The sequence below is a fragment of the Sturnira hondurensis genome, unplaced genomic scaffold (genome assembly GCF_014824575.4).
Source record: "Sturnira hondurensis isolate 20B ecotype Veracruz unplaced genomic scaffold, ASM1482457v3 Scaffold0007036, whole genome shotgun sequence".
Lineage (NCBI taxonomy): Eukaryota > Metazoa > Chordata > Mammalia > Chiroptera > Phyllostomidae > Sturnira > Sturnira hondurensis.
The window spans coordinates 1,085,917-1,111,935 of NW_028079667.1; the positions used below are offsets into that span (position 1 = coordinate 1,085,917).

A 26,019-nucleotide genomic window follows, 5' to 3' on the forward strand; every position below is an offset into this window, starting at 1 on the left:
CAGAGGATCGCGGTTCGGTTCCCAGTCAGGGCACATGCCTGGGTTGCAGGCCAGTTCCCAGCAGGGGACGCACCAAAGGCAACCATACATTGATGTTTCTCTCCCTCTCTCCTTTCCCCATCTAAAGATAAATAAATAAATAAAATCTTAAAAAAAAACATGACACCCTTGATGAATTCTCTTTTCATGTTTTTTGCCTAATTATTTGGGTTCTTCTTTTTGTCACTTAACATTATTTTGCCAACTACGTCAATATATCACCATGGTGCACATACACAGGGGTCATGTCGTGTTCCACACATGACATTTTGTGTGGCTTCCAGAAATGAGATAGGACTCTTCTCTAAGAGCAGCATGTGCACATAACAACTTGGTTGAAAATTCAAATGCCCCACATGAAAAAGTGCTGACTCACCAATTTTAAAAATGCATGTGTGTTGTTGCTTCTTGAAGTCTTCCCCTTCACTCAGGTGTGGCTAAGCTACATGGTTAAGCATTTAAATGTTTCAGAGCAACCCAAAAAGGGTTCTCCCCCGCTGTTATCTGCCCTAGAATCAGACCCTGGATGTGACGCTTCCCTGTCTCTCAAGAGCACTTTTGTTACTTGAGGACCAGCAGTAATAAACAGGTTTTGTGCCACTGCTGTGGGGCTGTGAGTTGCTACAGGGGACGCATTGCTGCAGGAGGCCAGGAAATGTTCTGAGGATGTGGCTGCAACATTCACACCACAGGCAACAAACAACACCCATCCTCTGGGGAGAATTGGCTGCACTGGCTGACTCCTCAAAGACACTTTCCAACAACTAGATTCTTGTACATCAGAGAACCCACACTCTGTGGGAGGGGCTTGAACTCTCTCCTATAAAGGAGAAGAGATGTACCCTAAAACCAGCTGGTACAGATATGCTGATTGGCCTTGCAACATGCAAATAAGAGTATCTGATACTTAACCAGTTCCCCCTTCCTCAGGAGCTCTGTGAATTCACCTCACCCTACTCATTCTCACACCCACCCCATTGATTGGTTGTTTCATCACTTAAGTCTCTCTAGGAAAAGTGTTTGATGGTGTTCACTAAGGCTGAGCTGGTGGGACAGGCACACAGGAGGACTAGTGTACCCCAGGAGAAGGCTGGCAGAACCCACTAGGATTAAGGAAAGATTTGAAGCCGGGATTGGGTGGGTGCAGAACAGTGGGTGCCAGTCACAACACCCAACCTCATAGCCTATCCAGCTCCCTGAGTGAGCTCCTGCACTACTGGCTAAAGAGTATTCACCCAAAGCAGCTGAAAAACTGAACAAAAACATTGCCTTCCCTCCACCCCCGCCCCCCACCAACAACACTACAGAGAGCTTGTTTGGCTCCAAAATGAAAACACATACCAGTCACACACCAGTCATTCATATTAATTCGTGGTCAGTTTTTGAGCCAGTCATGCAGGGGAAAAAGAATAATGGTTCCTGAAATGTGTATTGCAACTCACTCATAATTTGAAAATCATTGTAATGGGTTTCTCACTTAGCCTCTTCAAAACAAGCTTTGAAGTACAGGTACTTCTTGTCTCACATTAGAAATGATGACACTGAGGTTCAGAAAAGTCTCTGAGCCTTCATTTATCAGTAGTTATTAAATGAAGAGGTAAAACTGTCAGCCTAGGCCTCCCCATTCTAATAAGTCTCATGGTATTTTTCCTGGATGCAGGAAATCCACTGAAGGTATAAATTTAACTGAGCGATGGTACTGGCCTTTCCGCTGATGGGGCCTTGCAGAGACAGAGTGGTCCTTGAGTCACCAAAACAAGACTTGGCATTGGACACTGAAATGTGTGATACTTTGAAAGATCACCCCTGACTGATGGCACAGCCACGCTATGCATTTTCAGAGTTACACTCACTCACAGTCAGTGCTGGCAGCCTTGTTGTGGAAGAAGTCCCCTCAACCCCATGCTATAAAACACCTCTTTTCCACATACTGTACAAGACACCTAGAATTTTAGGCAGTTTTGGTCTTCTCACAGAAAAAAGCCAAAGTGAACGTGAAACCTGGCGTGGGTGCCCCCTAGATGAATGAAGAAGCTCTGAAGAGAAAACCCCACTTACCCCATAGTACAAGCCAAAATAGGGCGAGATGTCGGGTCTGAACGGGTGGATGAGGGCCAGGAGCTCATCTTTGTAGCCCCAGAGCAAGTCGTGGACTGTGTGCGTCATGAAGAAGTTCTGCTGGTATGCCTTTAACAGCGCCTGGATGAGCATCTGGATGAAGCCCTGGTGGGCCCACTCCATGGCAGTCTGGAGAAAGCACAGGCAAGTTCAGATAGCAGTGTACCCACCCCACTCTGCTACTGAGTCTCTAGGCAAAGGAGCTGCAAACTTAAATGTCCGTTACTTAAAACTCCTCCATTACTATCCTTTCTCAGTATTACATTTTTAACTGTGAGCTTAGTATCCCCACTTGCCCCGTTAGCCACACAAGGCAGGAAGAAAGGGAAAAGTAATCTTGTAATTACATTGGCATCTTTGGCCACAAGGTGACACCCAAATCCCTCCTGATCGAGGCCAGAGGCTGGAGCCCTCACAAACCCTGCACCACTAGGGAGGAGGCCAGGGACGTATCTGGGATCTAAAGTCTTCTATGTCCTGCACCCACCACGAGTGTCCAGCTGTAAATGGAGGGGTCAGCTAGGAGTTAGAACGGGGTCCTCAGAAGGGGTTGGTGTAGGTGAACAGGAAAGTTTCCTGAGTGTCAAGTGTGTTGTTATTAGATGGAATTGCCATTATAAGCAGAGCCAATGGAGTCACTCTATGCTGTCCGTAATCAACAGCCCAGTTTCTATTATTTGGAATGGAGACAAACAGTCAATATATATTTTGAGAATTAATAAATATAAGGTAGAAATCTAAGTTAAGAAGTGGTATGTAAATTCTATTGCTACAGTTTCTGAACCAAAACAAGGGGCAAATAAATATTTTTTAAATTGTTAGCCACTCAAAAAAAAATCCTAGACTTCTTTATTTATTCATACAATTTATTTATTATCTTGCTGATCCTGAGCACACAAGGAATTGTGAAAAATATCTTAAAATGTGCATTTGTCACCATTTGAAAAGACATTGTTTGAAAGACCCCAGAAATACATGTAAAATAACCTTTAAAGAAGGGAAAGGAAAATTTTTTTTCTTTTTACGTATGTATATTTTTAGCATAACAGTCCTAAATGTAAAGCCATAACAGCCTTACGTCAGCGTTTCCCTTTCTTCTACACTCCACAATAATGGCGCCTAAGGTGTGCACTTACCACCACAGGAATGTTCACTGTTCTGATCAGGTCCGTCTTGGCATCCCCGACAGATTGGTCTCGCACAAAAACGTAGGCCTTGTTGCTGACAGCAGATATTGTCGTTCCATTATCTCCAAACTGAATCTCTGCTTTGTCTCTGATTTCCCTAAAGTAAAGAAGCAGATTTTGTTTGAAAATAGTCCCTACTTAAAAAAAGCAATAGTTCCCCCTTCTTTCAGTAACAAGGGTATTTTCAATATACTATCGCTAATATGACCATTAGAAAGGGAGACTGCAGCGAATGACCCTGTGAAAACTGGCGATTAAAAGTATAATGTGAGAAGAAAACAAGCCCCAGGATACAGTCTTCTCAAAAAACGGTCGTTTTCATTCTTTACCCCACAATTTGGAAAAATGCAATGGCCAAGATCTCCCTGACCAGGGAATCAAAGCCAATGAACTCTCTCGTGGTTATGGTTTGGTCCCAAAATATATTCACGAGGAATACATACAAAATTTGATTGCCATCCTGTTAAAACACCTGTGTAATTTGCAGTTAGGGAGAATCTGCGGTGGACGTTTGGTTGATAGACATTCGCCACCCTGCCCCCGTCCCCAACTTGTAACTGTCACAGCGCTGATTTCTTTTCCTTTCCCGTGTGGGGCGGCGGTGTGGGACCCAGGCTCGGCTCGACCAAAACTTTACCCTGGGCTTCTGATTCCTGAGTGGAAAACGAGGTCAAAATACTGCGGTTTCCTCCAGGGGGCGCACACGAGGCGAGGACACCAGTGCTCCAGAGATGCTTGTCCTTAAAGCTGCCCTGGACCCTGCCTTTTTATTCCGGGCTGCAACTTGGGATCTGTAACCCAATTTATAGCCTTCAAATAAATTCTTTTTGTATTTAAATTAGACAGAGGAAGTTTCTCCCACTAGCAAGGAAAGCCCCCTCATATAGAAAGCATGACCCGGTCTTTTTCTAGATAAGATAGATTCAGATAACGTAGCCCAGGACTAACCAGGAGGTGGCAGAGCAGGGTTTGGAATCCTGGTCCCCTGATTTCAAGATAAATGTTTTCCTTGACTCCACAGAGAAGTTAATGCAACGCGATTGGTTAGAAACTGTGGGGGGAAGAGTAAATTTCAAAGGTAAATCCCTGCCTCTGCCAAGGCTGGTGCGTCGACAGGGGCGTTCCTCTTCACTTCCATTCCCAGAGCCTCCCTGAAGCGCAGCCGAGGAGGGGAAGACTTTTCTAGGTGCACCCATTCAGAACCAGGGCGGGGACCCCACGCTGGCCTAGCTGACCGACCACTAAGGAACCCCAGGGTGAACACCAGTTTGCACGCAAAAATAGCCGGGACAGGGAGCAAAGAGCTGGGATTCAACGTCAGTGCAGCAACCCAGGGATAGTCTCTGCCAAGTTTTCTGGTTCATGACGAAAACTGATGACCTTATTATGGCTTTTTTAAAATTTATTTTTCACTGAGCCCTGGGGCATGACCCTGGAGGCCTGAATAACTCCAGCCCTAAAGCCTTCATCACTTACGTTTATTTATGTGTACTGACTTTGGAGATGACTTTTAAAATGCTTTCTTTATGGCTCACCCAGTAAGAAATGGGTTTCTCAATAAATCTCAGCAAGTCAAAGCCCTGACTTCCCAAACCACTAAAATATTAACTCACTTGGCAGGCACCAAGGGACCGTGAGAGGTCACTCAGAGCTAACCACATGACTTCCCCTCAGCCATCAGCTGCTTTGAGACATGATTGACACATGGCTTTTGCAGACCGGTCACTGAAGGAAGACAGTGCCACTGGGCTATCAGAAATGATCCCCGTTCTACAGAGGCCAAGAAAACCAAGGAGAGAGGTGGCAGGAGCCCTCCCTCTCAGCACAATATAGAGTCATATAGTCAGAGGAACCCGTAGTAAGAGGAAACCCCAAATGGTTCTCCTTCCAAGTGTTTCTGTCTCCCTGGCAATCTGAGGGAGGGAGGTCACAGCACCAGCGAGTCTGGTACCCAAATCTCCCACACAGCTGGTCAACTACAGTCAACTAGAAGCAGGGCGGCCTCCTGCAGAACAACAGATGGACAGTTTCCCAGTATCTGGCAAGACCAAAGAAGTTTCTTGAAATAGAAACAAACTTTTAAAATTTTTTTGGTTTTTTTAAAGGCAAAACAAATCTTAGGTCTAGATACTTAAATTCAGGAACTGCACTTGAAAGTGCCAGGTATGCTCCCTGGTACATAAGAGATGCTCATAAATCCTACTGATGTTGAAGGCCCCAGGACATCATGAGCTCAGGCTAGCTTAGTATTTGTTATTCACAATGGTGGCCCTAGTAGTTAAGAAAGGGCCGAGTTATGATCTGTGAGCCATTTTATCAGGCAGGAAAATACCTGATTGATTTTAAAGATGTCTCATGTTAAATAATTTTTAAAGTCCTAACTTTTTAAAAGAAAAAATTTAAAACTCCTCAATGTTTAAGTAAAATCTCACCCTTACAGAAGGCAAACAATAGCCTGAGGTAAGAAAACCAAAAGGAACAATTTTAAAGATTTTATTTATTTACTTTTAGAGGGGAAGAGAGGGAGAAAGAGAGGGAGATAAACATCAATGTGTGGTCGCCTCTCGTCTGGCCCACAACCCAGGGATGTGCTCTGACTGGGAATCAAACCAACAACCATTTGGTTCTCAGGCCAGCACTCAATACACTGAGCCACCCAGCCAGGGCATTTTTAAAAAAAGATTTTATTTAATTTTAGAGAGGGGGAAAAGGAGAGAGAAAGAGAGGGAGAGAAACAGCTATTGGCTGCCTCTTGCATGCCCCCAACTGGGGACCCAGAACACAACCCAGGCATGTGCCCTGACTGGGAATCAAACCAGTGACCTTTTGTTTCACAGGTTGGCACTCAATCCACTGAGGCACATCAGCCAGGGCCAAAAGGAATCATTTTAAATAGTTGGAGAATTAACCTGTGTCTGTGCAGTACCTCAGAGATTTTGGGTAAATTAGATGTGCACAATACTATCATATAATCCTTATTTTTTCATCTTTTTAGTTCTTCATTCATGCTCTTTGCTGGGCTTGCTATCAGAAGCCCACTGGGCAGAGTGTGGATGAGATCTGACTGCCAGGCTTTGCATTCAATTCAGCTTGCTCCATTACTGGCTCTGAGACTAAGGGTAGGTTACTCATTGCTTCTGTGCCTCAGTTTCCTCATCTGTAAAGTGGAGACAATAGCATAGCCTCCTTGTAGTGTTATTGTAAGAACTAAATTCACAGAAGCTTGTTGTCCATTTGAAACTCTGCCTAGCACATATTAAGAGCTTAGCTACTAAAATTAGGTGCTCAACTGTCTCGATGGAGAGATGTTAACACCTGGTTCCTGTCCTGAGAGAATCCAGATACAGCAAGGAGACTTGCATCTAAATGGCTGCCTCACAACTGGAAAGTGCTCCAAAGCCAAACTCCAGAGGAGAGAGGCCAAGGGAAAAGGAACCCGAGGAAAGCATCCTTGTGCAGGAACATATTTTGGTTGGTTCTGGATGGAGCAGGTTTCCCCAGGTTGGGGGTGGGTGGGAGGGTGGGGGGCAGCGCCCAGGGCAGGCAGCATGGCATGAGAGCACAAGATGTATTTCCGAAGTGAAGGGGTGAGGAGATGCACTGCAGAGGTGGTTTAGAAAGAGCAGCCTGCAGCTCAGGGGCAGGCAGGCTGACCAGATAGGTCAATGGAGAAGTGAAGTCACAGGGTAGATGAAAGGGCAGCGAAGGGATGCAGGCCACCCAGAGGGAGTGGAGCAGCACCAGTTTTTAACTTTCCATCACCACTGCCTGGCCAGCTACATGAGAGACCGAACACTGAGAGCCCAGAGAATGACACTGAGAAACAACTTCACTCCTGAAGGTGAACATGGTCCCCTGTCCTCGAAGCATTACCCTGACCCACCTGGCTAGCGCAGGCAAGTCACTCAGGGCTACCATGTGCATTTGAACCTCATGAGTACCTGGTCATCACCTTTTGTACAGGACAGGAAGGTGGAGAAATCTTTATCTATTTTTTCTTACTTTTGAGTAGTTCAAAGATTTTTTAAAAATTTATCTAAAGGCGCCCTGGCTGGCGTAGCTCAGTGGATTGAGCACAGGCCTGCAAACCACAGGACTGCGGTTCGATTCCCAGTCAGGGCACATGCCTGGGTTGCAGGCCAGTTCCCGGCAGGGGACACACCAGAGGCAACCATACATTGATACTTCTCTCCTTCCCTTCCTCCCTAAAGATAAATAAATAAAATCTTTAAAAAAATTTATCTAAAGGCACTCTTTCTATTTTGAGAAAAAAGTAGTATCAGAGAAGAGTGAGTCAGGTTTAGAACATATAATAATGGATTGTTTTTGGTTTTGTTTTTTAGGCTCAGATGTTGATAGTTGTGAGTTTGTTGTCATTTTACTGCTCATAGTTTTGATCTTCTTTTTCTTAGTTAAGACCCTTTAACATTTCATATAATAAGGGCTTAATGATGATGAACTCTTTCACCTTGACCTTATCTGGGAAGCACTTTATCTGCCCTTTCATTCTAAATTATAGCTTTGCTGGATAAATCTTGGATGTAGGTCCTTTCCTTTCGTAACTTCAAATAGTTCTTTCCCAGTCCCTTCTTGCCTGTAAGGTTTCTTTTGAGAAATCAGCTGATAAGTTTTATGGGAACTCCACAAACAACTAGAACAGAAACAGAATCACAGAAATGGAGATCACATGGAGGTTTATCAGTGGTGGGGGGAAGGGGGAGAATGAAGGGAAAGATATAGGGAATAAGAAGCATAAATGGTAGGTACAAAATACACAAGGGGAGTGGAGGGGGATAAACAGGAGAAAAAAATGGCACAGCCCTGATCAATAGCATGATCAATAAAATATACTTAAAGCTATTGATTAATAGCATGATCAATAAAATATACTTAAAGAAAAAGGAAAAAGTGTCCTTGGGTGAAGATAAAAGTAAGAAAGGAAATGAAGTAGTGTTGCATGCCACAACATAGGTGAACCTTGAAAACATTGTGCTGAATAAAAGAAGTCAGTCATAAAGGACCAAAAAAGAGAATAAAATAATGGAAACAATAACCAGGGGATTTCTAAATTTTATCTTTAATATTAAAAATTTTATTTGGCTTGCTTTAAAGATGAGTGAAGGATCAAAGGGCTAACAGGGACAGAGTTTAAAAGTTTCAGCAAAGTTCCTACCTTTGCTAAATTGCAAGGAGGCAATTAGATCCTTAAGAAATTAATGTAAAAAAATAGAACTTTAAGAAAATAGACTTGAATATCAAACCTTTGAAGGAAATAGGATTTTTCAAGCTCAGAAATGATAGGAAAGTTGGTAAAAGAATAGACTTGACTATATGTAAATTTTAAAAATAGAAAAGGCAAGCAACAGAAAAACCGTTGCCACAAATGTGACAAAGGGTTAGCTGTTGTATACAAAGGTTTACAGAGTGGCACGAGCACCCAGACAGGCACACAGGCAAAGAACAAGAACTGAGAGTGTGGAAACATGATTGGTTGGCAAACATGAGGGGAACATTCAATCCCCGTGGTAATCAAATGATGAAATGAGAACTGGTCTACATGTCCAAGAAGGGAATGGTTAAATAAAATGTATTAATAATATTCCCACTATCTCTTAAAATATTATCATCATTAAAATATATTAGTATAAAACCAAGACATATATGGGAAAATACCTAAGATATAATGTTGGGAGTTGTCCTGCCTGGTTTCAGGGACTGCAGCCTCATTAGCGGGCAAGAGTCCCACAGCTCGGGCTGAGTGAAAAGGCCTTGAGGCCATGAGCCACTAAGGAGACAAAACATTTCCTCCTGGCAGAAGTGCAGCCCTTGCCTTCCTCATATCCCCCTGCCTTCCTCATATCCCCCTGCTTGGCCTGAGCAGATGACTAGTTAGCCAATGACGGGTAAGATTCCTCAAGGTAAGAACAACCTAAGACAGGCACAGTTGTGAAGGGCCATCAAGGAAAACCTAGGGGTCTGTAGAGAAGGGGTAGAAAGACCCTCACTCCTCAGCTTTGTCATAGTCTGAGTCCTCAGTCTTTCTGTAAAAGTCTCCTAGTCTCTTGGCTACTTTGCTCTCCCCACCTGACTCAACCTGAAAACAATGCCAGAGGCAGCTGAGGTCTTGTACTGGAACAGACAGCTCCCAGGGGTAAATCTGGCTAGAGGAAGAACATACATTGCTTCCCTTGAGGCTTGCTCTGCCCTGTTGGTATGAATCAGACACTTAAGCTAAAAGCCAACACTGACCAGGGACAATCCCTATGTTTCTTCAACTATTATCTGTAAATGATGTCAGTTTTTCATGACTGTAGCTATTTAAGCATTGGTTGATGAGCTTTATGTGCAAACTATGTACCTCTCTGTGAGCTGAACTCAGTAAAGACACAGAGAAGGAGGTGCTCAGGACCCTTCTCCTCTGAGGGACTGGTCACCTTTCCTCCCCAAGTAGATCATGTTTTGGTAGACTTATTTTCATCTGCGGCAGTACAGGAGCTCTGTGGCTGGAGCTCTCCACAATATAATACCAAGGGAACAGAATATACATATTATGTACATGTGTGTATAGCATATATAAAGACAGTATGATAAACATGTGAAAGCAAAACTCACCCATTAAAAATATGGCTCAGAAGATATTCACTAAAATACTAGCATTGGTTATCCTGGAAACTGTAAAACTATGGATTGTAGTAGTTTTTCTTATTTACTACATTTTCAAACTTATTTTTACTGCATATATATATTTTCTTTATAACAGAAATATAGTTTACACTTTTAAGATAATGCTACACATGATATTGTATATGTTGATTATTTCATAATCCAGTATTACTTAATGCTCAATGAATAGTTAAAAAAAACTTATGAGATATTTATGCCTTATATGTATGCCTTATATCTTTTTCCTTTCTATCAAAGCAGTAAAAGGAGACTACAAAAGAAATAAACAATCCAAACAGCAAAACTCAGAAACTCAAAAAAAGGAGAGATTTAGTGGGATATTGTGAATTTAGCAAATATGTCTCAGAAATATGAAAGCGAGTTGAACGAGCCCTTAGACAAATTGATCTCTAAAAAATTCTTAAAATGTTAAATATTGGGCAAAATAGGAAGAGAAACCTAACAAAATAAAAAACAACTCTCAAAAAGGCTGCAGAAGCCACGTAATATCATAAGTTAGATACAGATTTTTGGTAAACATGTCACTATGCAACAAGAACACAAGGCGGGTTAGCTTTGTATCAACAGGCCTATTCCAGGACTGCTCAATCCACAGTTTTCGTCCAACCCAGCAATTCTACCTTTGCATATTTATCTGAAAAAAACAAAAATACTAATTTGAAAAGAATGGTGCCCCTTAATGTTCACTGCAGATTTATTTACAATAGCCGAGATATGGAAGCAACCTGATTGTCCATTGACAGATGAGTGGATAAAGAGGATGAGATATATGCACATACACAATGGAATACTACTCAGCCATGAAAAGAACAAAATACTGCCATTCGTGTCAGCACAGATGGACCGAGAGGGTATCCTGCTAAGTGAAATAAGTCAGACAGAGAAAAATGAATACCACATGATGTTATTTGTTATGTAGAATCTAAAAAAATAAAGTAAAAAATAAACAAAACAAAACACAAATAGACTTGGAAATAGAGAATAAGTTGATGGCTGCCAGAGGAGTGGGGTGAGGGGACGGGTGAAATAGGTAAAGGAGAATAAGAGGTACAAAGTTCCAGTTATGAAATAAATAAATCATGGGGATACAATGTTCATCATAGGGAATGTAGTTAATAATATTGTAATAACTCTGCACTGTGACAAATGGTAACTAGACTTGGTCTGATAGCATCATAAGGTATATAAATATCAAATTACTATGCCATACATGTGAACAAACTAATATCGTATGCCAACTATACTTTAATAAAAAATGTTTTAAAAACATTGCTACACACTATATTACTTAAACCAGATTGACTGGTTTTTACCTGCATGGGGAAGTGACACTATCTTTTTTGCAAAAACATTAATATTCTGAACTCATTCAGATGTGAAAAGTTTGGAAAATGTGCTACTGTAAGTTGTATGTCACACGAACCAGGCTCTCCACAGCTTCCCCACACCCCAGAGACTCCCCACCTCCAGGCCAGTCCACACGAACCAGCAAGGGGCCCGCGTGCCTTGCCTACTCTTTTGCACCCCAGACTCTGTGCACACAGCAGACAGAGCCAGCTGCCTCAGGTGGGAGGGAAGCCACAGGACCATCAAACCCTGGGGCATGAGCTCCTGCAATAGTTTGTGTGTTAGTTAACTAGCTGAGCAAGAGCAGAATTAAGTCATGAGTGACAGAGATCAGATCCACTACCTGACTGCGAAAGGCCTGCCAGAGGGGCTGTGAGTCTACCGAAAAAGCCACCTTTCCTACAAATCCCAGACCTCACAACCACTCGAGCCTACAGGGACAGTCCCTGGTCTGCACTGACCACGTGAGGGTCCGTTCCTGAAGAAAGCCACTCATTTTCAGGACCTCGTTTCCCCTCTCCTGGACCTACCCTTGGCTCCTGGGTTCCCCTGTGGAAGTCCTGTGGCTCCAGCTGAACTACTTGTGTCCGTGGATCTAAACGATCGCTCCTCTCATATGTCTTAAGGATTTAAACCACAGCTGAGGATGTTTCATTCAGTACTCCACGAATATTCACTGAACACTGGATGTTCAGAGACGAAAGGACTTGGTTCCCTTCCCTCACGAAGCTTCCAGTACATGGGGAAGAAAGAAAGATATGCAAACCCATGGTTCCCATGCCCCTAGTCAGGGTTGTAACAGACCCACACAGTGGAGAGAGTGCATCCAAAGTCAGGGAAAGCGGCGGGAGGAGGCAGCAGCTGAGCAGAGAGAGGTGGCCATAGTGAGTTCATTCTGGATGGCAAGAACAAGTAAGTGGAGCAGGGCTGGAACCACGATGTCCAGCATGGTAGCCCCACGCCACATGTGGCTGCTATGCCCTGGGATGTAGCCAGTCCAAAATTTGGTAGGAGCACTATGAATGTCAAACACTCAAGGACTTTCAAAGACTTAGTATGAAAAAAGCATGTAAAAGGGCATTAATAACTCTGAGTATTGATTACTTGTTGAAATGATACTATTTTGGGTGGTATTGGGGTACATAAAACATTAAAATTAATTTCTGTTTCTTTTTACTATTTAAAGTGTGGATACTAGAAAATGTTCACTTATATATGTGGTGAATATTAAATTTCTGTTGAGTAGTTCTGGGTACAGTATAAAACTCTAGGTTGCAAGTGCCAAAAAATAAATTATACTTATTGCTACAAATAATAAAATAAAGGATAGCAAACTCACAGTTACAAACAACCACACCTAAAACAAAAGCAAACCAAGAAGACAGCTAGATCAGGAACGGAACCATAGAAATGGAGATCACATGGAGGGTTAGCAACAGGGGAGTGGGAGGAGGAGAAGTGGGGAGAAGGTACAGAGAATAATAGCATAGATGGTAGGTAGAAAATAGACAGGGGGAGGGTAAGAATAGTATGGGAAATGTAGAAGCTAAAGAACTTATGACACTTGGACATGAACGAAAGGGGGAGAATGGTGGGGGCGGGGGTGTGCAGGGTGGATGGGAATGGGGCGAGANAGAAGACAGCTAGATCAGGAACGGAACCATAGAAATGGAGATCACATGGAGGGTTAGCAACAGGGGAGTGGGAGGAGAAGTGGGGAGAAGGTACAGAGAATAAGTAGCATAGATGGTAGGTAGAAAATAGACAGGGGAGGGTAAGAATAGTATGGGAAATGTAGAAGCTAAAGAACTTATGACACTTGGACATGAACGAAAGGGGGAGAATGGTGGGGGAGGGGTGTGCAGGGTGGAGGGGAATAGGGGGGAATAGAACAACTGTAATGGTATAATCAATAAAATATGTTAAAAAATAATAATAAAATAAAGGGGTTGGCACACAGCAGGAGCCAGATCACTCAGGCCTTAGACATCACACAGGGAGTCACCACCGTCCTGGGCAGGGAAGGAAAGGAGATGTCAGGTGTCTCCTCTGGAAAGTCGCTCTGGCAGTGGAATGGATGAGAGACCAGAACAAGGAGAAAAAGCAGGGGCAGGAGAACCCCTGCAGGCAAAAGCGAACCAGCCAAGAGCGGCTGGCCTGCCTCCGGCCTCCTGCAGCCACTCTGAGCCCTCCCTGTGTGTGGTGAAGCCTACGGACCCTGGCTCAGATCACAGTTCTCACACATGGGAAATAAAATACCCATGATGGTGAAGGCGAGCAACGAATGAAATGCAGGCATCACTTAGAAATATGTGATATGGTGACATGGGTGCATCTTTACTGACATTCTAAAGAAGATGGAGCAGGAGTCTAATGATCACTACAACGAGGAAGCCATCACTACAACGAAGAAGCCATCACTACAACGAAGAAGCCATCACTACAACGAGGAAGCCATCACTACAACGAGGAAGCCATCACTGCAACAATGAAGCCATCACTACAACGAGAAAGCCATCACTTCAATGAGGAAGCCATCACTACAATGATGAAGCACCGCGGACACGAGCGTTTCAAGCGACAGCCATCACAAGGCACAGCAGCACCTGTGCTTCCATCAGAGGCGAAGCCGCGGGGACTGCTGGAACAACTGTGGCTTGTTGCCTGCCTTTGCACTCAAAGAAAATGCTAAGTTTTAGTGAGTGGTTAGTGAAAATAAAATGTACTTTTCTTCCCACCCAAGTCACAGACCACCTTCAATTCTCTTCGTGGACCCTGAGGGGTCAATGCGTCCTCAGCACCCCCTGTCAGATAAGCCTGGGCTTTCCTCACTAGCAAATGTAAGTCCCTCCAAAATGGGAACGTGGGGGGTGGGGGGGTACGCAAAGAGTTGGACACTGTTTTACTTTCAGGATCTGTTTGCTGCCATGGCCACACCCACAGCCTGTGGGATTTCTCCGAGTTCTGATCAGAACCCATGTCTTTTTCTCAGGAGACGAGGGTCCTGACCACAGGAACAGGCCCAGGAGACCCAGAGGGAAGACTGTGAGGGGTTGTTCTTTAGTTCTCAGTCACTCAAAGGGATTTAGTTAAAAAAACAAAAACAGCAAAAAGATATGTAATATGATCACACTTATATAAGCTATAGCAGTGGTCCCTAGTGGCTGGGGGAGGTGGAACAGGAGAGTGATTTTGCTACCGTTGGTAGTTAAATAGTTATTAATAAGAAAGAGAGCAAAGGGAACCAGACAGTGAGCTCAGTGAAGTGGGGAGCATGAGCCTGTTTGCTCCACCAGGAAGCTGCAGCTTCACACCCCACAGGGCGATCTCAGCACTGCTCCTCCAGGGGGATTCACACTCCTCCCTTCCGCCCTGGTACTGGATTGTTGGGGGACACAGCAGTAGGTGCCTGACCACAGAGGCCTGTCAGCCTCACTGGGGGGTGGACCCATCCAAGAGCCCATGAAAGCTTGGGACGTTGACTAGTTATTTTGAAAAACAAAAACAAAAAACCCCTCTTGGTTATAACCCCAGGGGGACAGAGAAGCACTCTCTCCCTCTCTTGTTGTAACCTGCAATCGCCCCATGCATCCACACGTCCTCTCTCCACAGCCACGTGGGGCCAATGGCCGCATGGACTCCACACCCAGGCTCCAGGTGGGAGCCCGAATACCTCAGCACTGAGTCAGACTGCATCTGGGAACACCAGCTAGACTAGCAGGATGCTGCGCTGGATTGAGCTTTAATATGGCACGTGATCTCTGGATACCGACTCCATTTCTGACCCTGATTTTCCATGACAAGACAGACAGAGGCGGGACCCGGGAGGGGCATTCAGTCATTCGTGCATTCATTCATTTATTGGAGGGGCACCCTTTTGACTTTGCTTCCTGAGTAAATCTTACCACCAGACCTCATCCTCTTTTGTGGGTCCCTGAAAATGCTTTCTCTCACAAAACGGCAAAACCCCCACTTCCACCAGCAACAATTTAACGGTGTGGAATTTCAGATCTGCCAGGTGAGGAAGTTCTGGAGCTGTTCCACAATAGTGCGACTATAACCAACACTGCTGAACTGGACACTTAAGAATGGTTAAGGTTGTGCCTTCCAGGCTGTGGATTTTTATCACAATAAAAAATAGTTAAAATTGCAAAGCAAACAAATAAGACACTCAGATCCCAGTTCAGCTCCTGTCGTTCCTGAGTGGAACAGACCTGCTCGGCCCTGCACATACGTTTCTGTAGGCATAAAAACACATAAAACAATGCTTTTTAGAATGAAGGCTTCCATGTTTTTTAAACAGTCTTTTATGTAACAGCAGAGCTCATCTTTACAATTCCGTACACTGATTTATACAAACTAAGACTAATAATAACAGCAAACAATCATACTAATTACGGGTTCACACTAGTTTAAGCGCTTCACAACACCGACTTACTGTCTCACTCAACCCTAACTATCCTGCAGCTCGGGTCCTATTTTTATCTCCACTTTATAGATAAGGACGGTGACCTGCCACAGAGAACAAGTAAATGGCAAAGTCCGGAGTCAAAACAGGCAATTCCACCTGTGGCAGGGACGGAGATTTTTATCTCTAAGCTCCAGCACCTGAGAATCCTACTGACTCATACACACTGGGCGAGTCCTGCAGCAACCATTTATTGAGCAATCAGTTACAACAGAATTGTGGGAAATTTTTACCATATCGCAGAAGAAGGAAGATCTTGCTGTCTGCTTGCCTCTGCCACTTTTTTTAACTAGGTAAGGAGCAAGTTTACAGTACAGATGACTGCGGGTGGGTGAGGGAGGGGCTGCTGTCGCAGCAGGAGGAGGAACACTGCGGGAGGGAGCGCTGTGACCCCGAGCTCCCCAAGTGCCTCCCTCTACTCACCTCTGAAAAAACCAGTAGAGCAATTCTTCTAACTCCCCAGCACGTGGACTGGGGGGTCAGGGCCAGAGAGCAGCCTGCACTGCCACTGGTTGTTTTCCGTACCCAGGAGGGCAGGGGAAGATGCAAGGAAGAGACGAGGGGCCTTTCTGTGGACCAACAGTGAATTTTAGAAACTGGTCTAAAACTAGTGGGGAGGAAAATTGAGGAAGGCTGCAGAAGTCACCAAAGAGAATCACAGGGGGCCACGAAAGGGGTTGGGGTGAGGAGTCACTCTTCAGGGCTCAGTAACGCTGCCGTGCCGCCAACTCAGGAAGAAGCAGCTGCATTTCTGAGCACAACAGGCTGCTGGCCCGGCCAGGTCCCTGGCGGGGGTGCGTGAGAGAGGTGACCAGTCAATGTTTCTCTTCCTCTCCTTCTCCCCCTCTTCCCCTCTGTCTAAAAATAAATAAATGAAGTCTTTACAAAAATAATAAGATAAGAAATAAACAGAGCAAGCTGAGACTCAGCTCCAGGCCACAGAGCCATTCTCACCCAAACGTAACCAAGGCTGTGCTCCCAGCAGGGCTCAGAGGACGCTCATGGGAAAGGCCGAGGGCTCAGGCTAGGCACAGGGGTGGGGAGGCAGTCAGGACTCACCTGTAGGTGTATGGCCCCACTTCTTCTAACCGAGGGATCTCCCCTTTGAGGATTTCCTCTGGGTTGGTGACATTGAAGAAATAGAACTGGGAGTACACGGGCAGAGGGGGCTTCTTCCAGGAGTCAAAGGTCTCGGAACCGTTCCTTAGCACAATATTCTGGGGGGAGAAGACCAAAAGGAGGGTAAGGGTAAGGGTAAGGCTGCTGGCTTTGAACACAGGGGTAGAGTGAGGGGCATTCCCTCTTCTGACCTCCTGACTTGCTTATTGTTCTCACTGGCATTCAGTGCAGTCGCTGGAGAGGAGAGCCATGCCTTCTGCCAGTAGGAAGCTCACAGCTCTGTTAAAATATAAAAGGTCTTGCCCTGGCTGGTGTGGCTCAGTGGCTTGAGCGCCGGCCTACGAACCAAAGGGTCGCCGGTTCTACTCCCTGGTCAGGGCATGTGCCTGGGTTGCAGGCCAGGTCCCCAGTGGGAGACGCTTGAGAGGCAACCACATATTGATGTTTCTCTCCCTCTCTTTCTCTCACCCTTCCCCTCTCCCTAAAAATAAATAAATAAACAAATCTTCAAAAATATATATAAAACATCTTCATAAATACTTGTGGTAAAGGAAGGATGCTGGAGCCACAGCTTGTGGGTCCTTAGAAATATGGTGTTATTAAGGCCATAGGTTTTTTCAACAGCTATAGAAGTGTATTTATAATTGAACTCTTCATAAAAGATATTTATAAGACAACCAATTTTATACATTGGAAATGGTATTGAAGTATGAATTACAACACAGACAACGATATGAAATGAGGCTAAAACAAAGCTGAAGTGGACAGATAAGCAATTTCTCTTTTTCATTAATTAACGCTAGCTTAAACTTTGTTAAAGAAAGTACCCAGCCCTGGCTGGTGTAGCTCAATGGATTGAGTGCTAGCTGCAAACCAAAGGGTCACCAGTTCGATTCCCAGTCAGGGCACATATCTAGGTTGCAGGCTAGATCCCCAGTACAGGGCACACAAGAGGCAACCACACATTGATATTTCTCTCCCTCTCTTTCACCTTCTCTTCCCCTCTCTCTAAATATGAATAAATAAAAATCATTAAAAAATAAAATAATAACAACAACAACAAAGAAAGTACCCACAAGGCTCCATTGGCTTCGTCACAGAGAGTCTACGATCCTAAGCTGCTATGGAAGATGGGGCCATTCTGAGATGCACCATGCACTTCCAGTTTGCCCAGGGAGGACAAGAACAGTGAAAGAGGCCCAGGAAAGCTAGTTTTAATCCTTCCGTTTGAGGAAGAACCATACCCATCCCTACGTATCCACCACCAGCGTCTTTAATTGCATTTCCTCATACCATCCCCAACAAACCCATAACACAGAGATGCTTACCCCTGCCTTACAGATGAGGAAGCTGAGCCTGACTTGAAGTGAAGTTCGCAGGGTGTTCTTTGCCTACAATCCTTTGTTTTCCAAACTTACCATGTGCTATAAGATGAATTGTGTGCCCTCTCCCACCACTGCACACACTAAAATTCTTGTACTGAAGTCCTAACCTCAGAATGTGAGTATATTTGGAAATAGAGTCTTTAAAGAGAAATGTGAGGTTAAGTGAGGTCAGGACTGTAATCCAATATGATTAGTGTCCTTAAAAGTAAAGGGTATCAGAACAAATAAACACAAAGGAAAGAGCATGTGAAGACACAGGAAGAAGACGGCTGTCTACCAGCCAAAGACAGAGAGGCCTCAGAAGAAATCAATTTTGCTGACACCTTGATCTTAGATTTCTAGCAACCAGAACTATGACCCAATAAACTTCGGTTGTTCAGTCCGCCCAGTCTGTGCTATTTGTTAAGACAGGCCCAGCAAACCCAAACGGATACACCCCGCCCCTACCTTTTCACCTTACTGACGTCAGGCTTGGCCTAGAGACTTGATTTAATCAACAGAATGTGGGTGAAGTGCAATGCCCCGATTTTCAGCTAAGGCCTTCAGCGACATGGCAAGTTCCCACCAGCCGCCCTCTGCCAGAGGAAGAGCATGCCCCAGGGCGCTGCCGTCCCTCCAGCCAAGGCCCTAACATGGTGATGCGTGGACCAGACATGAAGCCTAAACTCCAGCCTAGTTCAGCTGAGCCAGCCAGGCTCCAACAGCAGCCAGCCCACACCCCAAAGTGTGAACTAAATGTCACTGCTACNGCCTTCAGCGACATGGCAAGTTCCCACCAGCCGCCCTCCTCTGCCAGAGGAAGAGCATGCCCCAGGGCGCTGCCGTCCCTCCAGCCAAGGCCCTAACATGGTGATGCGTGGACCAGACATGAAGCCTAAACTCCAGCCTAGTTCAGCTGAGCCAGCCAGGCTCCAACAGCAGCCAGCCCACACCCCAAAGTGTGAACTAAATGTCACTGCTACAAGCCACTGACTTTAGGGGGTTCCTTGGTATTTAGCCAGCATTGCAGTAGAAGCCTAATTAATACCTTGCCCAAGGTTAATGGACAGAAACCTGATATCTAGTAGAAAGGTTTCTATCTAGGTTTCTATCTAGAAACCTGATATCCTAGTGGGCCTCAGCTTGTTAATGGAGGAACACTACATTTTTACAGCACAAGTTACTAAAGTACACAAGAAAGAGAGGAGAGCACAGATGGCAGATAAACAAACCAGAGTATGAACAGTGATTAATTCTGCTTGTTCGAAATCCAGATCAGTGTTATTTTCTTCTTGATGGGATTTTGTATTTCCCAAATTTGTATACTGAGTGAAAAAATTAACACTGAGAAAATTATTAAAAAGGAAATGAAAAGAGGAAAATGGGATCTACTAACACAGACAAGAAAAGGCCGCCAGTGAAACCAGAGATTCCAAGAGACGCACCCCCTGACGTCACTTGGCAGGTCACGGCCATTCCTCCAGCAGGAGGGTCTGAGTGACAACAAACAGGAAGACCAGCTTCAAAACACGTCAGAAACTACATGCTAAAAGGTGCTGTGGTACAGCACATAACAGGACATCAAATTTTACCAGGCTGGGCGTCCAATTTAATAGGAGCCATGCTGCCAGGAACCCTAATGCTATGGCTCTGTTATTAAACAGAAACTATCCCAAGAATCTCTGCAGGGAAAAACAAAGTGGCCCTGGAACGCAGGAATGCAGAAACCGGAAGCTCTCAAAGCAAAGCCGCTCATCTGGAGGGGCTGGGAGCAAACTCACGGCCAGGGGCTGGCCCTGGCACAGCACTGGGGATTACCTGCAGTTTGGCATCAGTTCAGAAGGTCTATTCATCAGGTTTCTATCCAAACAGCACATTATTAAAATGCTCTTGGCCTTTACTATCAGAGCTGACTTACTGATTTGAGATCAGACGGAAAAGTTTCCAACGAGCCATTTAAGTCACAGTCAAAACACAGAGAAAGCAATAGCTTCATTAGAATCACCGAAACATGTAGCTCTAACACCTATCAGTGTGTGTAGCTCATCGGTAATCCAGCACCCTCAAGAGCTAAGAGTACCAGGTCCTTCTGTGGGTCCCTCCATGACCCCTTTTACTAACAACTGTTTAAAGGCGTGCTATACCCATGGTTTTCTTGCAAAGTATAGAACCCTGGTGTAAATCATCAAAACACTGTAGGAGATACCCAGGAACATAGGCATGGCTTCTGTGTTCCAGGAACTTGCCCTCTGTTTAAGGGAGTATCAACACACACATGCAGAGTCATCAACAATATAAAGCAGCAGGTGGTAAACGGCCAAGGACTCCAGTGGTCTCTATACTTTTCAGACAATGGACTCTTTGAACCCAGGGGGAGAAAGGTGGTGCTTGAGGTGAACCAGGAAGAATGAATAAACGCTTGGCAAGTAAAAGGAGGTCATGGGGCGGGTGCCTGACAACCAGGGTTGAATCAACTCTCCCATCTGGCTGGACGGGGTGAGCCTTTCCTCTCACCTGCTCCATGGCCGTCTTTCCTGGAGCCCTCTGCTTAACCAGAAAGACAGTGGCTGTGGAAAAGGAGACCATCAAAGAAACAGAGATGGATGGTATTAGGTGTGACTGTGAGCTTTATAGGGAGTAGGGAGAGTCATTTAGAGAGATGCGTTGAGGTGACAGGAGTCTAGACTTTATCTGATATAACCACGGGGAGCCGTGGAAGGTTTTTGAGCTGCAGAATATTATGAAGAGTTGGGCACTGTGTTGTCACTTTATCTCAGCTAAATGCCCTGATGGTCTAAAAGGTGACACTCATCTTTCCAATTTTACACTTCAGAAGAGCAAAGCTCAAAAGGGTTAGGAGAATGCCTGAAGTCTGCTAGCAGCGGGTGGGGCTAGCCTCCCACTCCCAGATGCACTGCAAACCTGGCAAAGGTGAATTTCACCAGAGCCCCAAGGTCCTGGGAACCAGCCGTGGGTTGGGGGCCCTCACTTTGCTTTTGAGGAAAGGGCATACTGCAAAGAAACACCCTTTCCCATACACCTTAGATAAGGTTCCCAGACATCCCCCGTTGTTACCTAACCACTTTCAGACTCCCATTCTTTGCCTCATAACTGATCAGTAGTTGCTCCCACAAATCAGTGGGAACAAACTGCCTGTTAACTGCAGCATGGTGACTAGAGTTGACAGTCCTGTTCTGTGCACCTGAAGGTTGCTAAGAGAATACCACAACGCCACACTCTGTGAGGGGGCGGACACGTTCACTAGCTTGACTGTGATCATCATCTCACAATGCATATGCTTATCAAACATCATGTTGCGCATCTTAAACTTCTATGGTTTTTCTTTGTGAGCCACACTTCAAAAAAGCTGGGGGGGAAATGCTTGTTAGCCAGACTTTGGTTATGTTTCCCTCCTTCCTAGACCTGTTTCCATCTCCCAGGACAAGAAAAGCCCTGGAGGCCCCCAAACACCACACAGTCACGGGTTCTCCCCTGCCCCACCTTCCACTGTAATCGTCTTTTCCCTTGTGCAAGGATCACTTCAATGGGTCTCTCTTGGCCTATGTTTTCTTATTGTGCAACGCTGCCTGGTTTGAACTGACACAGGAGAGAAGTGTTAAGAGTGGAAAGGGGAAAGGGGGCCTGACTAGAATTACTGTAAGGAGGAAATGAGCTCTCAGCAGAGAGCCTATCTCAGGCCACACTCAAAGTACTCAATAACCTGGCTGGTGTGGCTCAGTGGATTGAGTACAGGCCTGTGAATCAAAGGGTCATGGGTTCAATTCCCAGTCAAGGTACATGGGATATACCTTGGGTTGTGGGCTTGGGTTGTGGGCCAGGCCCCCAGTACGGAGTGTGAGAGGCAACCACACATTGATGTTTCTCTGCCTCCCTTTTTCCTTCCTTTCCCCTCTAAAAATAAATAATTAAAATGATTTTTTTAAAGTGCTCAATAAAGGGCTTTGCCCATCACAGCCACCTTCAAGTTGGGGATCAGAGAGAGGGTTCTAGGACTTGGCTTGAATTACAAAAGTAATCTGGAGACTCTCATTAATTTGCTCAAATATAAACAATCCAGCAAAGGTTAATCAATAAAAGAGAAAAACAAAAAACAAACAGAAAGGCTTTCGTCATGATCCTCTCTTCCAGCCCTATATATAATTCCGCTTATGTTGAAACAACAAGGAATTAGCATTAAACTAGAAATAAGCAAAGTGTTGAACAGGAAAAGAATGCCTTAGTAAATTATGGTAATTCACAGGCTGGAGCGGATGTAAGCAATCACAGTTATAAACACTACACAGAAATAAGAAACATGCTCGTGGTCTGTGTTAAATGGAAAAGCTGACAATATAAGCTGTGTGTGTGGATGAGACTAACAGATAAAATACACACATGAAAACGTGGAGGTGAAATACAGAAAATGTAAGTGACCCTCAGCGTCTCCGAGCCTCCACAGTAGACGACTAAAAGTGCTGATCTCTGTGGAATAGAATCACGAGGAGTCTTCCCTTCTCTCCATTAAGCTTTTCTACATTGTTGGGGTGTTTTATAACAGAAATAAGGGACTTCTATAGGCAAGAAAGACATAAGTGTTCCCTTATAATTTTCTAAGTGAAAATCTACCAAGAAAACTCAGATTCTAGAAAGTGTTATTAACAGTCTCTAAGGAGTAGTGGATGCAAAGAGAAGCAACTTCATCTAAGCTTCCCCTCTGCTCTTGCAAAACAAAGGCGAGGGCGAAGCCTCCTCCGCTGTGGTCAGGTCTTCCACGCGAGCTCCAAGGGCCCCCCTCCTCCACAGTGAGCTTTGCAGTATTGCATTTCCGATCATTCTCTGGCTGACTGATTTAGCATTCCGGATCCCTCATCAGCTTTTCCTGACAAGCACCATCAAATGTGGAGGGCTCCAGGGTGAGAAGGGACTTGGAGTTTCATTTATTTATTAAAGTAAAGAAAAGCAGCTCAGGATTACAAACCTTGAAAGAGCCCGTAAGTGTGAATGAACAGATGGTTAACTGCCCCAGGGCACCTTGCCTGGTCTGTATCCAGCTCTTAGGCAACCAAAAGCCCAAAGACAACGGCCAGAGTTTCTAAGGAGGGCAAGATCTCGTCCAGAGGGAGGCTGTTCTTACAACCGTGGAACACGAACCTTTTCCTCTAAGTTGACTCGGGAAGTTTCAGGATAGAAATAAACATTAAGTAGACCTGAGTCCTTAACTTAAAAGAAAAAAGAAAAAGAAAACCCTACAAAAAATGATGATGTTTGACAGCTTGCCAGAGTCACTGACAGATGTCCTTACAAGCTGGGGTTGTCCTCATTGTCTGTCTCCGCCCCCCTGTCGCCTGCCTTTCCCTGCCACTCTTAGCTGAGGCAAGGCCCACACAAGTCTCACGCCACTTTTTATTCCATTCACATCTTGCCCTCAAGAGCGCTGGCTTTTCCTGCACCTTTAATGTTTCTCTTTTCCTCCACTCCCTACGGCTGGACATCTGTCATGGAACTCACTGTAAATCTCCTCAGGAGACAGCATGTGTGTGCGTATGTGTAGGGAAGGAGAAAACAGAGGGAAGTGCATGAATACAGCTGCTAACATTTCTAAAACGGTTGCTTCTTTATTTTTATCCCTTTCCCCCACTGTGTGGCTCAGAGAAGGATAACTTGTCATTACTACCACAGCCAGCTGCTACTCACGGGCGTCTCCAGTTGTCAGGTGCTGCACCAGGGCTTCGTGGGCTCACAGCCTTACACTGGCCCTGCAAGGGCCCACTCTGCAGATAAGGAAATGGCACTGGCTTTCTTAAGCTCACAGAGCCAGTCGGCCACGTCAAATCTGACCAAGTGCAGGTCTGTGGGCTTGCAAGGCCCATGCCCACCCACTCCCACAGCTTCTGGCCCACCATACCTGCAGGGTGGAGCTGCCAGCTTCAGCTAATAAAGAAAGGTACGGGATGCCCAAGTAACTCCCAAACACAAACTTCTGGCTATGTCAGAAATGCTTTCCTTCTTCGGAGATGCATGCGGAAGGACACGGGGCACGGGAGCAGAGTGTTTCCAACGTCTGGAACTTGCATTCAAACAATTCCAGGAAAAGTATACATCACAGAGAGATGAAGTAAATGTGGCAGGATGTTAAAAACTGATACACTGAAGTGAATCAAAACTGCATGAGGCATACTCACTAAAACAGTATTATTTACCTGAAATTCAAATTTAACTAGGCATCCTGTATTTTATCTGACGGCCCTACCCCAGAGAGTCCCTGTAGCTGTGGAGCCATAATCTGGGCTCTGGGGCCTTCCGGAAGAATCAGCCCTTTGGCCTAGAGAAAAAGAAACTAGGGCAGCTGTGTGAGGTCATGGTCAACTCCCTGCTGGAACCGACACACGGAAGTGAGAAAGGAAGAACTGAGCTGTCGGGTTTTCAGGTGGCTGTCCTGCTCAGGTTGCTGTTGTGGTCGAGGACAGCATCTCAAACTCCTGTTGCGGGATGGTACAGAGAAGGGCTGCATTTGGCCTTCGACTTCTCACTCCTGCCCCCAGACCCTGAGGACTTTCCATTATATACTCCCAGGGGCTTGCTCTACAAAGGAAGGACTCAGAAAATGAACAAGTGACATCGTAACCCCAAGCCCAAGAATGTTTGGCGTAGAAGTCATTCATCCCACTGGACAGAGGGAGCCAGTTTCCCTGGTTCACAAGGGGCCCTTTGCTCGGTCAGGACACAAGGCTGCAGCTTGCAAACAACTGATGCTCCTCACTGAGGACCCCACTGTGCTGGTGACAGCCACCATGTAAACCCTGTAATCCACCGAGTTTTCTAGTTATACTAAATTAAAAGTCAGCATAAGGTCCTAAATCAGTTTTACAATGTGGTTTTGGATATTGCTTATTAATTTTAGCCAAGAAGAATAAGATGTTTTTTTCCGGGTATGATACTGTGGGCAATACCACCAAAGGAAGTATTAGAAAGATTATCAAGTTACATGATGAACCTGCAGTATCAACAGCCAAAACAATCATATGGACTGAAAAACTTACTTTTCAGTTAATTAGCCAGTACATAGGGTCCAGCAGAAGTAACACCTGCTTGAGGTGGTTGGTAGGGTAATAATGGGGGTGTAAGAATTTATAGTTTTAATTTCAATTAAAACCATATGTCAAATTTCAATATGACATTTTCACCTAAAATGTCATATGGTGTGCTTGAGTGTGATATTGTTGTGTTACAGAATTACATGCTTATGATTTTATAATTAAAATTTTTGTAATCAAAAGGGGCATTATTTGTGCCACACCCTATATATATCAAGAGCTTTCTATATGCCCAACAGGCACAGGCCATGTTCTCAAGAAAATACTTAGCTAAGTGCACAAAATGGACATGCATATAACAGTGAACAATTACGTGCAAGTCCCAGCTCCAGAGAAGGTTTATGTCTGAAATTACTCAGATAATTTCAACTGTATGGATCCATCATCAAATCCCCATCTGGTCATCTCTCAGACTGCCCAAAGTTAGTGGGACCAAAACTGGACTCGTGATTTTCTCCTCTAATCGGTCACTAAGTCCTACTAATTCTTCCTCTCTCCTCCATTTCCATCTTTGTGCCCACGGCATCACCAGCTTGGACGGTGGCAAAATAACCTCCTAACTTGTCTCCTTCTCTCCAGCTTTGTTCCTTTCAAAGACA

The 26,019-nt window shown here is 44.9% G+C and overlaps 1 protein-coding gene across 1 annotated transcript in view; it reads right to left on the minus strand.

Annotated features, from left to right (window-relative positions):
- The window catches only part of SCARB2 (scavenger receptor class B member 2), a 59,639-nt gene that overhangs the window by 24,714 nt on the left and 8,906 nt on the right, over nt 1-26,019 (minus strand). The window contains exons 2-4 of the mRNA XM_037050980.1: nt 16,903-17,060; nt 3,294-3,441; nt 2,098-2,286 (exon numbers count right to left, since the gene is read on the minus strand). Coding sequence (XP_036906875.1) covers nt 2,098-2,286; nt 3,294-3,441; nt 16,903-17,060 — 495 coding nt within the window. The remainder of the gene's footprint in view (nt 1-2,097; nt 2,287-3,293; nt 3,442-16,902; nt 17,061-26,019) is intronic.